Below are 15,524 nucleotides of genomic sequence, written 5' to 3' on the forward strand. Positions count from 1 at the left end.
TGACATTTTCATAAGAAGAAAAATCATAATAGAAGAAAAAAAACAGGAATTCTTGTGTATTATCTAGCTATATCCAATTCCATCCCCATGTTACAGATAATTCATCAGAGTAACAATAGCAACAGCATCACTTGTTACATAAAATAGACACATAACGCCATTAGTCCAATAGTTAGTGAAAATCCCATCGAGCAGATCCAATAAACAGCCGAGCGCAGCGCAATGACCGGAATATGTGCGCAAATATAATTCTTAAATTGCGCATGCAATCAGCTGAAGAAGGCTTAACCTGTGCGGGTATGAAAAAGGGAGCATCCCCACCTTCAGCCCCCCCCCCCCCCCCCCCCCCCCCCCCCCCCCCCCTTCCCCCTCCCCCCGGAGAGAAAGGGTTAATTGGAGTAGGAATTTCATCGCACATCTGTCAGATTTTTAAGGCCGTGACGCACTGAAAGCAGAGAGTCAATGTGAGCAAAGGGGGAGGAGGAGAGGGAGAAAGAGTTGGTGGTGAGATCGATGAAGTGGCAGGCAGAGGGAGGAGGAGGAAAATCTCACGAGATAATGAAAGAAAAAGAGGAGAGCTGCTAGTGTAGAGCAACCACATGAAAAAAAAAATTCGAGGCTAGACCCGGAGATTTTGTTGGAGTGGAAAACAAAGACTGAGAAACGGGAACGTAGAAAGCGAGAGAGAGAGAGAGAAAGAGAGAGAGAGAGAGAGAGAGAGATATTCGTGTGTAACCGCAGATGGTTTTTTTTTTGCACTCTGGTTTTTGGTGAATGTAGCCTAGCACCCCGGGGCGCAGCGGACCAATTGTGTGAATCTGCAGGGCTGCTCGGCGACACAATCGGAGACATGCACAGGACGGACAACAGCCGCGGACGCTCTCTGAGAAGTGGATAATAAAAGGTTGGTATTTTTTTGGAGCTCTATTAACCTGTTTGTTTTGTGTCTCGGAATCGCCATCGCGTTTCCTACTTAGATAACGCATCGTCCAGATTAATTCACGTGGTGGAAATATGCAAAACGCACCAAATACGCAGCTAATGTTCAGCGATTCGCATGCGCGCTATACTTCTGTATTCATAACTTTGCATAAGAAGAAGAAAAAAAAAATCCAAAATGTACCAAAATGAGATTGGGTTGAAGTGATTAAATCAGTGATATCGGTGTTTGCTCGTGTGTGATTCCGCGGGATGTGTGAGGTAAAAAATGACTCATATTCTGATTGCAATTGTTTTGGGATGCACAGGAGTACATGATTGTTCCATACTGAGCAGACAAACGTTATTTGGGTTGTTTCCCTCCCTCTGGAAACGGTAAAAGTTGAAATACAGCGGAGTAACAGCGCCTGTCTTGTCTCACGCAGGCACAAAAGCGAGGCTTCTGCCGAGGAACACAGCTGAGCTCTGAAGAGACGAGAGAGAGCCGAGTACTGATGCACAAGTGAGAAAAAAAATCCCAGTTATAAGCTCCTGATGCTGTTGCAAACTCGTTTTCTGGCAGTTTGATGGAGTTTGAGGACAGTACTTAACGTTATCAGATAATTAATTAGACACCCCATAAGCCCGGAAATCAATTAATTCACGAATCAATAAATCCATAGTCTGGTGTAACAAGAGACCTTCCAGACTGTTAGCCCCGGCTGTTGAACAACAATAACAAGAGAAGAGCAACAACAACACAGGGGCAAGAAAAACAAATTCATTGGGTGAAAAGATGGATGGAAGTCTAGGGGAGATGTCCCTCCACAGCCACTCTGATCTGGCTCACAGTCAGGACCACGGCAGGGCCATGCTGCACTCGCGGGACCTTTCAGCTGCGTTCCCCAGGCCTTCCCTCGGGGGCCCCTCCATGTCTCTGGAGCCCGAGCCCCGTCCGCCGGGCTTCGACCACTCAATGTCAGCGTTGGGCTACAGCGGCGACTCCCCGTCCGGCGCCGGCAGCACCTATACCACCCTGACCCCCCTGCAGCCCTTTGATGACAAGTTCCATCACCACCACCACCATCACCACCCCTGCCTCCCTGTCAGCAACGTCATCGGCAGCTTCACCCTCATGCGTGAGGACCGAGGCCTCGGGACCAACTTCTACAACCCCTATGGCAAGGACCTGGCCATGTCCCAAAGTCTGTCTCCCCCCTCCGCCGGTTCGGGCCTGGCCTCCTCCATGCACGGCTATGGCAGCTTGGGCAACAGTCCCAATGGCAATGGCGGCCAAATGCTCCACGCTGGCTACGACGTCCATGGGGGGAGCCTCTTCTGCCGGACATCAGATTTTGGCCGCGAGATGTCCCCACCGGGCCTAGGGGGGGGCGATGTCTCAGTGGGGCATCAGCTGAACAAAATGGAGGCTCACCAGCACGGCCAAACCAGCCACCACGCTCACATCTACAGCCAGCACTACCAGCCCCACCATCACCCGAACCAGCAGACCTCCAAGATGGGCGAGCACCTTCTCTCCTCTTCGTCCGCCCTGTCCTCGCCCGGGGAGGGCATGCTGGCGGGCTCGCAGGGCGGCGGCAGCGGCGGGGAGGAGATCAACACCAGGGATGTGGCCCAGCGGATCATCACCGAGCTGAAGAAGTACAGCATCCCCCAGGCCATCTTCGCCGAGAGGGTTCTGTGTCGGTCACAGGGCACGCTGTCTGACCTCCTGAGGAACCCCAAGCCCTGGGGCAAGCTCAAGTCCGGCCGGGAGACCTTTAAGAGGATGTCCCGCTGGCTGCAGGAGCCCGAGTTTCAAAGAATGGCCTCACTGCGGCTGGAGGGTAAGATCTGGCTTTGCTACTCTATCTGCCTCACACACACACACACACACACACACACACACACACACACACACACACACACACACACACACACACACACACACACACACACACACTCTCTAACAACAACAAACAGACACACTCTCTCCTCCTTGTTTTCCCCAAACACCTTCCTACTCCTGTTCTCCATGTCTTCCAAAAAAAATTCTCCTCTCCAGCAATCAGTATGCAGCTCAGGTTGAGACATGAGGAAAAGCAAAAGCATCATACTGATGTTTCCCTTCTTCACTTCTCCTTCTCCACTGTGAATGCACCACTGGTTTGTCTATTGTTTCAACAGCCTGGGTAATAAGATCTTAGCAGCACATTGAGGACAGTTTGAGGAGCAAGACAGGGCCATATGTGCCATTCCTTTGTTTACTTTGCTCCTAAACAGCTCCTATTGATTTGTACAGTCAGTAACCACAATACAAAAAAAAAAACTAAAGACAATGCCACAGAAATTTGCCCTTCTCTTAAATGAACCATGAAGATCAGCGCATGGCAATTTAAATCGCTTTTGAGCCTGCAAAATAATTTGTGCAGATATGCCATTCTGGAGCGATTGATTGATTCTAGCAGTGATTTATATCTGCTCAGTGTGCGGCTGAAGTTAAGTTGGCAAGGTAGAGGATGCAAATTAGGCTTGAGGCTTTGCCAGACGTCTTTTTTTTTTTCTTTTTTTTTTATCAACGTCGTCACCGAGGCAATTACTGCGAGGCTAAATACAAATGTTGTCCTGCTCGGTGGTAGCACCTTGCAGGTTTGGGAGATTCTTCATATCTGGAAAAACAAGAGGTTATTGCACAACTGGAGACGCATGTGATCTTCAGTGCCGCATGGATTGGTCAAGGAGAGAAAATTAATTGAGGTCCATTTTGATAATCAATATAAATAAGTCGCTTATCTGCTTATCTGGCAAAAATGCTAAACATTAGCTGCCTCAGAATGGCATAATGTGCTGCCTTTTCTGTTTTCTGTTTTCAATTTAATTCAATACATTTTTGTGTGCTGGACTGTTGGCCAGAAAACACAAATACTTTAAAGATGCCACTTTGTGCTCAGAGATACATGTGATTTTCTTCATGATTTTCCCCAAACTTTACTTATAATAATAATAATAATAATAATAATAATAATAATAATACAATAATAAAGAAGATCAAAAAGTCAGTCAGTCAAAAGAAATCATTTGTTTTGCGCCTAGAATAATTTATACGTATTTCACATGGTAAAGATTTTTTTTCCATTATTTTTTTTTGATTTGAAAGGCACAGTGTAATCTGCTGCTTGACATTTAATATTCTATGGGGGATGTGGACTGAAGACACGACAGCACGCTGTACAGTGCCGTGTTACAGTGTAGTCCCTCCACAGGGACCGAGGGCCCATCTGATACATGGAGCTCAGAAAGAGATCCAAGTGAACACAGTAATATGAGAGGAGTATTAGACGAGAGTGTGTGTGTGTGTGTGTGTGTGTCTGCAAGTGGTCTGCTCTCTGCGGGGGTCTGTGAGGAGTACGTGTGTGTGAGCCTGCCCAGTTGATCACTGCTTTTCGCTCTCCGTCAGTAGCCCGACTGATTAAACCCAAAAACACAATGGAGTTCATAGGTAATGATTGTGCACTCTTGCAATCCCTTCACAATTATTGATCTTTGATTGTTGGGCTCTGAGAGCACATGTGTACATCCTCCATTCAGCAAAACGTTACAGCAATCACACCCAAACCTCTTATCTAAACACGGGTTATCTGGAATTTGACCAGAAATGCTGTTTGATGAATTTAACTCCTGCGACGTGTGAATGCTTTGTATGCAAAAAACGCCTCGTCCTGTCCCACAAAGCCTAATCTTCTCCATGATAAAACAGCTCTTTGTGCCTTTGAGCAGATTTTCAAAATAGTCAATCATTCCTTTCATCGTTTGCAGCATCTTTTGTTTCCTCATCTTTTACAAACGCAAACATTATTTTAACGATTCCAGTCTTCCAAGTCCGAGCAGCCGATCAATCACGCTCATAAAAAATTAACGTCCCTACAAAGGGAAGTGTGCTAATGTTTGACAATGCTCGCTCTTTCTCTGTCTCTCTCTCTCTCTCTCCCTCTCTCGCCTTTCTTTGCTCCCACACACTCTGAAATTGCATATTTAGTTCTTGGCAAAGCCACAATTTGGACAGCTTGGCACTTTTCTCCATAACCTACTTTCCAAAGGAGGTTGTTGTGTGTGTGTCCCCCCCACCCCCCCTTTGGCCAACCCCCTTTTGTTTAATTACAAGCCTCTATTGATTTCCATGGGAAAGAGCAGCACGCCTTGCCCACACACACCTCGGCCGCATCGGCGAATCGAGACTGGAATTAGAATGCGCGGTGCCCTGTGCTCCCCAGTCTGAAGATAGCTCAAGTGCTCTCCGCTTCACGCCTCAAGTTTTAAGATGATCCTGCTTAATGCAGCATTCGCTTAAATACATAGAAGGCCCTTCAGTGTCAGCCAGCAGCACTGTGTTATTTCCATAACCGTGTCTCTGATATATGTCGGGCTGCAGAGCTCTCTGACTCTCTAATTATGGAATGTAGTTGCTGCCATTTTGTCTTTTCAAATAATTGTCTTTTTACAGAGACATTTTGCTAAACACGGAGGAGGTGATCCCTGGGATTTAGCCGCAGTATCTTGATTTTTGTGTGTGTGTGTGTGTGTGTGTGTTTGGGTGAGTGTATGCTCCATGGATTACCGCACTGTATATGAGATGCATCTCTAGCCCATCCTCAGGCTGTGGAGGAGGCAATCAGGATTTAGTCGGAGAAGAAGGCAGGATAAAGACCACACAGACATGCTACGACACTTAAAGTCAAGGAGGGTGGGAGGAGGCGGTGGGGGGTGGGGGGGGGATCACAGACTATAACTTTAAAGATGATGGCCGAAGCCCTTGACTAAAGGTCTAAATGAATAAGAAAGGTCAATGCGGTTTACGTGACGGCTCCGGTGCCTGCACTACCCCCACAGTAATGAAAGCCACAAAGCCTTGTCCACCGCTCGCTGCGTACAGTCCACACTCTGCTACCGAGGCTCAAAGGTCAAAGCAGATTCAATTTGCATATCGGGAATTGTAAACAGGCCGATGTGGCCTTAGCCACGCAACACCCAACAAACAGGGCTTGTTGTTTTTATTTGTCTTTTTTTTTGTTTTGTTATCTGGCTTTTTGCAGCTCCCCCCACTCCGGCGCTGAAGGGGTTAACCAGCCTCTGTGGGTCGAGGAGTCTGAGCTGCACAGATTTAATCAATAATTTCTATCAGCCCGTGGCCCGAGAAATCAGCAGGGGGTGGGCTTGGGGCTGTGGGTTGGGGTTGTTGGGAGGGGTGTAGGGGGTGGGGGTGTAGGTTGAGACGCCGGGGGGTAGGGAAAGGGCTTTCGATCACGTTTCAACAACACGAGACAGGGGCATACATCATGATTAGAGGCTGTTCCCACGATCATAAGAAGCCTATAGGGGAATATTTATGTCTCCAGGAGTAGCCCCTGCGCTAGGGATTTATAGCATGGTAATTGTGAGCCTTTTACACATGATTACAGCATAAGGAAGCATTTACTTAATGGTCGGCGTTATGATCGTCAGTAAAGGAGAGAGCAGAGGAAGGGGATGGAGGTAAGGAGAAGGAGGAGGAGAGCGGCAGGACACCCTGACTCCAACAAGTCATAAATCCACGCTACAAGCAAGCTAGCCAGCACTATCATGTCATTCCTTTCATTACTACACGAGAAGAGAGTGCACCACTGTATATACCGTCCACCCAACCCCCAACCCAGAAATATTGATGGCTGGGATGGTGTAACGCCTGTGAAAAATGTAGCATTTGGAAGAAAAAAAAAAAAAAAATGATTTCACTTGTAGTGATATTGACATGCCGCTGACATCTTGGCCTGTTCAGATTTTAATGAGACGTGGTTCGATAACTCTCAGAAATGCAAACAAGCTCTGGATGCCCTAAAAGCTAACAGGCACCTGTAATCTCAAGTTGACAAGAGTGCATCCCTCCCCGAGTCCAAACATTTCCTCCAGATAATGATTTTAGAGGAGGAACGTGCACGAGGAAATCACAGGCAGATTTATTCATGTCCAGTTGAGTACTTAAGTTTCAGGAACTCAGCTGGATGTCAGAGAAATCAAAGTCCAAAGGTTCCACACACACACGCACACACACACACACACACACACACACGGCTCCCCACCCGTTTCTAAGGCTGCTGTTGTGATGGCACTCGTGTGGAAAAGACGGCAGTAAGGTCACACTTATTTCTCAAGCACTCTGCTAATGAGAGAAATTGGCCGCTGTGAGATTGCAGAGTGGAGAGCCGGTCATACAGTAAACATCAGCCCTCGCTGTGTGAGGTGTTTCTCAATGGGGAGATGTAAGCCAATCAATCAAACGTGCCAGCGCTGTTTTGAGAGCAAAATGCAGCATCTTTGGTTTATATAACACATATCTGTGGCGTGTGTGTGTGTGTTAGGTTCTGAAATATGGGATTTCAAGGTTATTGCTAGCTGAGGTCTCCATCTAATCAAGTATTATCTGTCAATAATAGAGGACCATAGACCTTGTTTACAAGTAAAGAAATCTGCCAGTGCAACAAAACAGCAGCTTTTTCGAGAATTACTCTAAAATGAAGTGTGATTTGTTTTGTTCTGGTGCTATTCTGCCTTTTTTTAAAAAAAAATAGACTTTCACTTCTGGAATGTATGCTTCAAAAACCTTGATTGGGAAATAGTTTGACATAACCTTACTGATCTGGCAGATTTTTTCACCTATGGTGAGGAATAAACTCTTTTCCTGAACAAAATTGATTATTTCTTTACAGTGAAAAAGCTTTTTTAGGATGTTTGAAATCTCAAAATGGCCATGAATTCAGAGCTACGCCAACATTTTATATTCTTCTGAGCGGGTAAAAGCTTCTGAGACCGCATGTGAAATATCACAGACATTAAACTCTACGTCCTTATTCAACTCAGCTTTAATAGCGAAAACATTATAGCACAATCATATTAGTTAGCAAAAAGGAGAGGAAACACACTGGATAACAGATTCTGGACTTTTGGGCCAGTATTAAAAAAAAAGGTCCAGCATCTGCACAAATCCAGGGTCCTCCCTTAGTATGGTGTGTGTGTGTGTGTGTGTGTGTGTGTCGTGTGCGTGCGCCCGTGCGTGTGCGTGCCCCGTTGTGTTGTCTGCACAAACACTAATGCTTACAACTTAGAAACGCATTTGATACCATCAGCAAAACAGTCGCTCAACCGCACAGTGCTGATTGAAACCTCTTAAAAGTGTGCATTTAGGTAATTGCACGACCCCCCCCCCCCCCCCCCCCCCAAATATGTTTTAGTCCACTTAAGGCTTCTAAAAACACAGGGCAATGCCGACTCTGCTTGTTTCACTCACCCCTACGTAACCCGCCTTTAATAGAAAATAAATTAGTTCCCCCTAAAGTGATATTACTCACTCACTGCCGACATGTAAATGACTTTTATGAGAAACTAATGATGTTGAAGTGTCCACTAAGGGAAAAGTAGAAGGAGATGGACAGAGAAAAGAGAGAGAGAGGGGGGGGGGGGGGGTACACAAAGGGAGAGGTTGGTGGGGTGTTTTCCTGTAAATCAAGAATTACAGCGTGCTAGAGGTGATCGGTCAGCGATGGAGATGAGAGAGGAACATGCAGCTGGAATTCAAAATGCTCGTCTGATTCTCAAAATGGATCTGAGCTCAACCCACACACATCAGGCCGGTTTTCTTCTGCACTGAACAAGTGCAACTGGCAGTTTTGTTTTCTCTTCTTCTTCTTCACATTTCTCTTCCTTCTTAGAAAAAAAATGAATACGTTTCAGACTTTTTGCGGTGAGGAAATATTGATTATATAATTGGACGCTCTGCCGCATGCTACAGTGGTATTTGACCCAGACCCTGAGTTCTTATATTGTTGTTGGTGTAAGTACGATTGGCATTAAAAAACAAAAAATAAATTAAAAAAAATCACTAGAAGACTTCATCACCTCTATCGCTGCTTACAAAGTTTGATTATGGCCAACTTTGAAGATCATTTTTTCCTCTGCGGTACAAAACAAGATACAGAAATACTGAATATTAGTAATTAGGGTCCAAAGGCCCTACTGAAACTGAAGGATTATTATTGCATTATATTACTTTTTCCCAGCAAATAAATTGCCATTTTGAGGGGCTCAACATGGTCAAAATGCGGTCGCATCAAGTCTGGTGAAAATGTCCGTATTCAAGGGTTTCAGGAGTACAAAGATGGCTTTAATTAGTAGTTATATTAATAAGGCAGAGTCTGACAAAATTGTGTCAACTTTTGACATTAAAATGATTTTAAATGCAGTCACAAGTTGTTGAAAAAGATAATTCATAGTTTATGTAGTTAAGGACTGTCTCACTAATCTGTAGACATGTCGATTTCAGTTTAAAATGTAAAACATACATGGACGAGTAAAAGCCATAATCCATAAATATGGTAACAGATCGTCCACGATTTGGGCTGAAAATTATTATTACCACTGTGTTCATCTGTTAGCAAAATAAGAGCTTTACTGTGCATCTGTTTATGGGCTTGAATGTGATTGTATTTTTGGAAGACTATGGATGACAACACCAGATTTTACATTTTACATTGAATACAGTCTTGACCAAACGCTAAAGGAAGAGCATAATTAAAACCACCGAGAGCTTCGGCCTGGATGTAATGATCGGTTTTCTTCCAGCAGCGTACAGCAGCCCACTGGCACTGCGAGGTGATGGGCTGAACATCTTGATTCCTTTACCGAACAACGGAACAAATTGCTGATTCGTCTCTTTTAACTAATCAAAGTTGCTTAGCTAATCTGTTTTCTTTCAACAAATCCACTTTCCCACAGCTTAATCCATTTGTCCTAGTTAGCCAGCCACTCTGTTTGCTAACCTGTTTTCCCTTCCTCTTCTTTTTTTTTTTTTTTAATTTATTTGTCTTTTATCCATCTGCCTGCAGCCTGCAAGCGGAAGGAGCAGGAGCAGAGCAAGCTGGAGCGCAACCAGGGCCCCAAGCGCACCAGGCTGGTGTTCACAGACCTGCAGCGGCGTACGCTCCTGGCCATCTTCAGGGAGAACCACCGCCCGACCAAAGAGCTGCAGATCACCATCTCCCAGCAGCTGGGCCTGGAGCTCTCCACTGTCAGCAACTTTTTCATGAACGCCCGCCGACGCAACGTCAACAAGTGGGCAGACGAGGGCCGCCCGTCCTCCACGGGTTCCTCGGGCTCCAGCGTCTCCTCCTCCGCGGTGTCCTGCAGCACGGCATGATGACGGACCGCCGTGGTGGTGCGGTGGGGAGGGCGCCGAGGGAGCAAGGGGGCACATTGACTGGTCTAGGCAGAGATCAGCCGTAATAAATGTCCTCCTCGTTATCAGAAGGAGCGACGGAGCCAGCTAATATAGATGATTTTATGAAGATTTTCCCAAACCAAAGTCGATCGCTCCCTTGAAATGGAAAGGGGCGATACCTAGAGTGATATGATCGCAGGATGTGAGGTCCTGCTTGTATAGTCGAGGGTGCAAAGATGATTTTGACTCAAAGAAGAGTCACACCCTTACATAGACACCATCTCATTGCATTATTTTGATTATCTAGAGTAGAGATAATGAGGGTATAACAAATCAGGAGGAAGCATATTTTGGCGTACCTTCTAATCTATAGTCATCTCTCCATAACGTGAAGAATCAAGAGGTGCCGTTTGCTCACACGTGGAGAGCTCCATTGTGTAACTTCTTAATCAAAAGTGTTCACCATCATCCAAAGACGTTAATCCTCCCCCCCCAATGTTCCTATGGTTCTGTTTTTTTTCTTTGATTTCTCAAGAATCAAGACGAAAGAGGAAGAAAAGGCATTTTTTTCTAAACTTCCCATTTGTTTTCTGAAGAACCTCCTTTCTCAGCATGTGTTTCCATGGTGATGGTTCCCAGGACTGTATGGCGTTGTTCCAAATTCGAAGCCTGGAATTATCAGGAGGGTATTGTAGCGTCCGTGACTCCCAGCTGTCAATCATTTGCCATCAACAGGAGCCTGTCCTGTTTTTTCTGAAGACGGTCCCGGCTTTGAATGAATCAGAGTTTTCAAAAAAGGGGGGAACCGCGATGCGTCTCGCCGTACGCCGGGACCGAATCGATAAACACGAGTAGGACGCGGAAACAGACTTGTTGGTGCAACTGTCTAGCTTAAAGACTCACTGAGCACCCAAATGGAAGCTCCACAGCCATTTTTTGACTGAAAAATCAAGCCAAAAAAAAAAATAAAATAAAAAATGAAAAAATGAAAAAACAACCTTTGAACACAAAGGCTTCATGGGGAGGAGCTACACCTTACGCAATCTATAGTGACATTGTAGGATTTCTTCCCACTCATTACCAAACAACTGTACACACCTCTGCTCCATTACGAAATCTTTTTTTTACAGATGTCTAGAAAAATGGAGGAATGTGATTCTTTCAGCCCTTTTTGTACAGATTTCAAGCACATCGCTCTATTTATAGAAACAGGATGGAAGTGCGGGGCAGTTTGTTTCAGCCCTGCTGACGTACCAAGGTCCTTTTTTTGGTCCACAAAGGAAAGGCTTTAACATGCCTCCTTATAGCCAATAGTTAAATCAAACCGAGAACGTTTCAAATGCAATTGCTGATCTGATCAATGTATTTATTACTGCATTTGTGTATTTATTGTTTTGCCTTTTTTTCTTTCCTCTCTATTTATTTGGTTATTTATTTATGCTATCTATATACTGTAAGTATTTATTTAACAATGCTCTGTATGTCTGTGTGAAACTGAAGACTTTTTCTGATGGGCACTTTTAGCTGTAGAATCCCATCGTAATACCAAAGATTAACATTGCCTCCCTGAATGTACGGCCTGAATCCCTGAACCCGGTACCTGATCCCGACCCCGATTCAGCCCGCCCCGCCCAGTGATGTTGCGTATCTCTCTCTACCCTTAAGGCCTGGCCTTTGTTTGTTTGATTTTTTTTTTTTTTTTTTTTTTTGTAGAATAATGGGGATTTCTTTACTCTTGCAAATGTCTCTGCGGTCAGCTCTTAACGCCAAGGCCAAAGCTTGTTTGAATGTTGTGATAATATTTATAATTAATACTATGAATAGTAACAATAATAATAACGATAATGATGTGGCATCTCATAGGTTCACAGGTTGCTTGTAAAGTTGTGGACAGAGCGATGCCATCTGGCGGAGTGTGTAACGTGTCCGGGGATCCACTTAGTGCCGTCTGAAGGCCCCCATTGAGTGCGAGTCCTTCAGGGTCACCTGCAAACATGCATACTATGTGTCTGCCTAGGGGAAATGCATGGTTGTGACCCCCCCCCAACCCCCCTCACCTGCCCCCCTCCCCAGTGCAGTGCAGACGCTCCTGTCTATGTCCAACTCACGTGTGATCTCACCGTCCTCCACTTCACATGCCAAGTCTTTCTGCCAGTTGTCTCAGTTCCAAGAGGGTTCTTAGGGTTTGTTCCTTAAAGTGTGTTCCACATCTTTTGCGGGTCTTGGATTTTTGTTCCCTGGGTTCTAAAATGGTCTTAGGGTTCATTCCTGGACCTTTGGGGTCCTTAAAGTGTGTTCCTTAACTTCTAAGGGTCTTCTGGTTTGGTCGTCATCTTCTCAGGACTCGGACTAGTTGTGAGGCTTCTAAGGGTCTAACAGTTTGTTCCTCGTCTTGTAGGGATCTTTAATTTGGTTGCAAGGTTTCTAGGGCCCTCTAAGATCGTTAGGGGTTCATTCCTTATCACCTTCGCTTCCTGGAGTTTGTTCCAGCTCGTCTAGGGTTGTTTGGGTTTCCCCAGCAACTAGCACAGACACAAGTGATTTGATTTTCCAGTGCTTCGTGTTGTGGATGCCTAAATCAGGAAAAATCACCCAAAATCTAATTCTCTGACCTCTGTGTAAATGCCAAAGAGTGAGCGAGGAGCGAGGCTAGCTTGGCAGTTTTCCACCCTCTCTCTCTCTCTCTCTCTCTCCTCCAGGTCCCTCTCTCTCTCTCTCTCTCTCTCTGCATCTTTTTTCTCTCTCCTCTGTCTTTAACGTTAAAGGGGGCGGATTGCTGGGGCCCCCATCACAGCGTGCACTTGAAAGACGGGCGGTCATGAAAGAGGCCATCGACTTTTTAGCGGACTTCAAAGGGGAGGCTTTTTTCATCCCGTCTCCTCTCTGGGTATCTGGTCTGGGGTCCGCTCTTGGCCAGACCTGTGGGCTTTAGGGGGCATTCAAAGGGGGGCGGGGGTAGATCAGAGAGAGCTGAATCATCCAGAATGAGATGGTTGTGGAGGTGAGGGGTTTGGGGGTTGTTTGAGGAATAGGAGGTGTTGGAGTAGTGGGGCATGGAGCTGAATTAAACTTTAATGACAACAATTGTTAGCATGCTGAGGGCGAAGTGGGGAGGGGGGGGGGGGGGGGGGGGGGATGGTGGGGGGTGTGCGGTGGAGTCTGTAAAGGGGCTTGGATGCTCCTGTGCCGACCCCTGCTCACTACTGTCATTGTATCAAAGCTGAGGTGACACCTTTCAGGTTTCTCTTTGTCTCTCGGACTGGGAGCCTAAAATGGAGACAGAGCTTTTTGTATTAATCCACCGTCTGCTCGGTGTCAAACAGGGAAGCTCCTCACTTTCTGTACAGATGGGAGGCGAGAGGGAGGGAGAGAAGGAGGGGGGGAGGGTGGGAGGAGTGAATTCAGTTGGCTGCTGCAGGTGATCAGCATTGCCATTTTTAGCCTGCGGCACCCCCTAGTGGCTTCTTCTAGAAACTGGACACTGAAACAAGTCTGGCAGCCGAGGCCGGAACAGCAGAACTGAAAGCCAATGTGTACTTTCTGAATAGAAAAGAAGAAAAAAAAGCCAAACCAAAAAGACTTTTTTTTTTTTTATGTTTAAACCAAAAAAACAACAACCAAAGATTGATGGGTAACTGCTGAATATGTATCATGGGTAGTTTTAGCAGTTCCCTGTCAGAGCTACCGTAGCACTCAGAGGATTGAAGATAAAAGCACCTGTGGGGTTCCGCGTGCTGATTATTTACGTTGCATAAAACAGTATTATGTTGAGCTGGAACTGAGAAACTGACATGAGGCAGTGTCTTCAGATGGAAGTCTTTTGACTCTGTAATCCCCAGTGTCCCCCCTGTCTGTCCCCACCCTCTCCCCTGTGTGTACATGAAGACTTTACCCATCTACCTCAACTGTGTGAGATGTTGTGTGGCAAAGATATTCCTTAACCAAAGAATCCATCCTGTCAGGGTGTCTGTCTATCTATCTATCTATCTATCTTATCTATCTTGTCTATCCATCCGACTCTTCTTCATGCCTTTTACTCCAAACCAAATGTGCTGGAATCAATCCGTAACAGGAGCCGAACGAGGGCCCCCTGTCCAGCCAAAGCTTAAGTCCAGTATGCCAGAGTGTCCCATCGATCCATGTCCTGTATATAAATACAAATCATTCTCAAGACCAAAAAAAAAGGAGGTGACAATCCAAGCAAGGAGGATCTTGCTGTAATCAACGTTGCCTATTCCTTGTTTTACCGAAAAACTAGAATCATGTGCTCTTGCTGTAACAGAAAAGCCCAAGAATCAAGCGCTCATCCAAAAATAAAAATAAAGGTCGGAGGAGACAGAAGCTATTTTTCCACATTTGTAAGCCACCCCTGCCACCCTCCCCCTCTGTTTTTTTTTTTTCAAAATGTTTAGTGTAGTTTAAATACTGTTCGATCCCACTGTTGTAAGTAGGAAATGATGAAATCCATACAAAAAGCTTTAAACGGGGAAGAGCTGAGGGAAATATTATATTTGACTGAGTAGGAGTTTCCTCGGCTTGGACTCGACCCACCATGCTTTATCGTGCCATTCTCGTCCATGTGTTAGACTTCCTAATGAATGTGGCTAACCAACCAAAGGCTTTAAAAAAAACAAAACAGAAAAGAAGATACACAACACTTTAAAACGTCAATCATGGTGGGACATTTTGTATCAACAACTAAAGAAAAAATCCCTTTGAATACCTCATGTGAAAATTGTTTGTTGTGATGTTGCACTAAAAAAAATAAAAATGACTCATTTGTAACCCAACACTGTACTCGCTTGACTTTTTTCTCACCTTGCTGAGGTGTTAGCGGCGAAGCTCTCGGTGGTTTTTTAAAAAGGCTTACAACCGACAACCGAGGGCGTAGGTTTGTGATGATTGGGGGGGGGGATGGGGTCTGAGTGCCCCAATAAAAATCACACACATTTCTTGCATTATGTTGAATTTGTATACTGCAGTTTATGGTGCAAAGGTCTTTATTGTGTATTTATGTAAAGGAAATAATTTGTTATCTCCTGTATTGTTCAAATTCAAATCATCACACAGTTTTTTTTTAATTTTGGAATCATGTACATCTCAAGAACAACTGAATTGATTTAATAAGTTAAAGCTATAAGCTCCCAAATTTAAATCTACATACACATATAGCATCTTTATTTCTTACGCTCCTGTTGGGTTCTTTAACCCCCCCCCAATGTTGCAAAGTAGACACTGGTCTTGTTTTCCGGACCTGTTTGGAGCCCCCTGAATGGTTACCTCTTTTGGGGAGTGGATTGTCTTTCTTATTATTTGAGGGAGACAAATTTACCTCTTCTACACATTTATGGGGACATACCCC

At 45.2% G+C, this 15,524-nt stretch overlaps 1 protein-coding gene across 1 annotated transcript; it reads left to right on the top strand.

Annotated features, from left to right (window-relative positions):
- The first annotated feature begins 432 nt into the window (after nucleotides 1-432).
- Nucleotides 433-13,269, top strand: onecutl (one cut domain, family member, like). The gene is made up of 3 exons (XM_032517952.1): nucleotides 433-904; nucleotides 1,365-2,765; nucleotides 9,831-13,269. Exons 2-3 carry the CDS (start codon nucleotides 1,715-1,717, stop codon nucleotides 10,139-10,141), a joined length of 1,362 nt encoding a protein of 453 aa, XP_032373843.1. The 5' UTR covers nucleotides 433-904; nucleotides 1,365-1,714; the 3' UTR covers nucleotides 10,142-13,269.
- Nucleotides 13,270-15,524: the final 2,255 nt, after the last annotated feature.

This window comes from Etheostoma spectabile, chromosome 6 (genome assembly GCF_008692095.1).
Source record: "Etheostoma spectabile isolate EspeVRDwgs_2016 chromosome 6, UIUC_Espe_1.0, whole genome shotgun sequence".
Classification (NCBI taxonomy): Eukaryota; Metazoa; Chordata; class Actinopteri; order Perciformes; family Percidae; genus Etheostoma; species Etheostoma spectabile.

Bases quoted from the DNA above. Each gene is read 5' to 3' on its own strand.
- onecutl (XM_032517952.1), top strand. From the start codon at position 1,715: ATGGATGGAAGTCTAGGGGAGATGTCCCTCCACAGCCACTCTGATCTG. The intron at 2,766-9,830 runs GTAAGATCTGGC...ATCTGCCTGCAG, and splicing joins GGCCTCACTGCGGCTGGAGG to CCTGCAAGCGGAAGGAGCAG.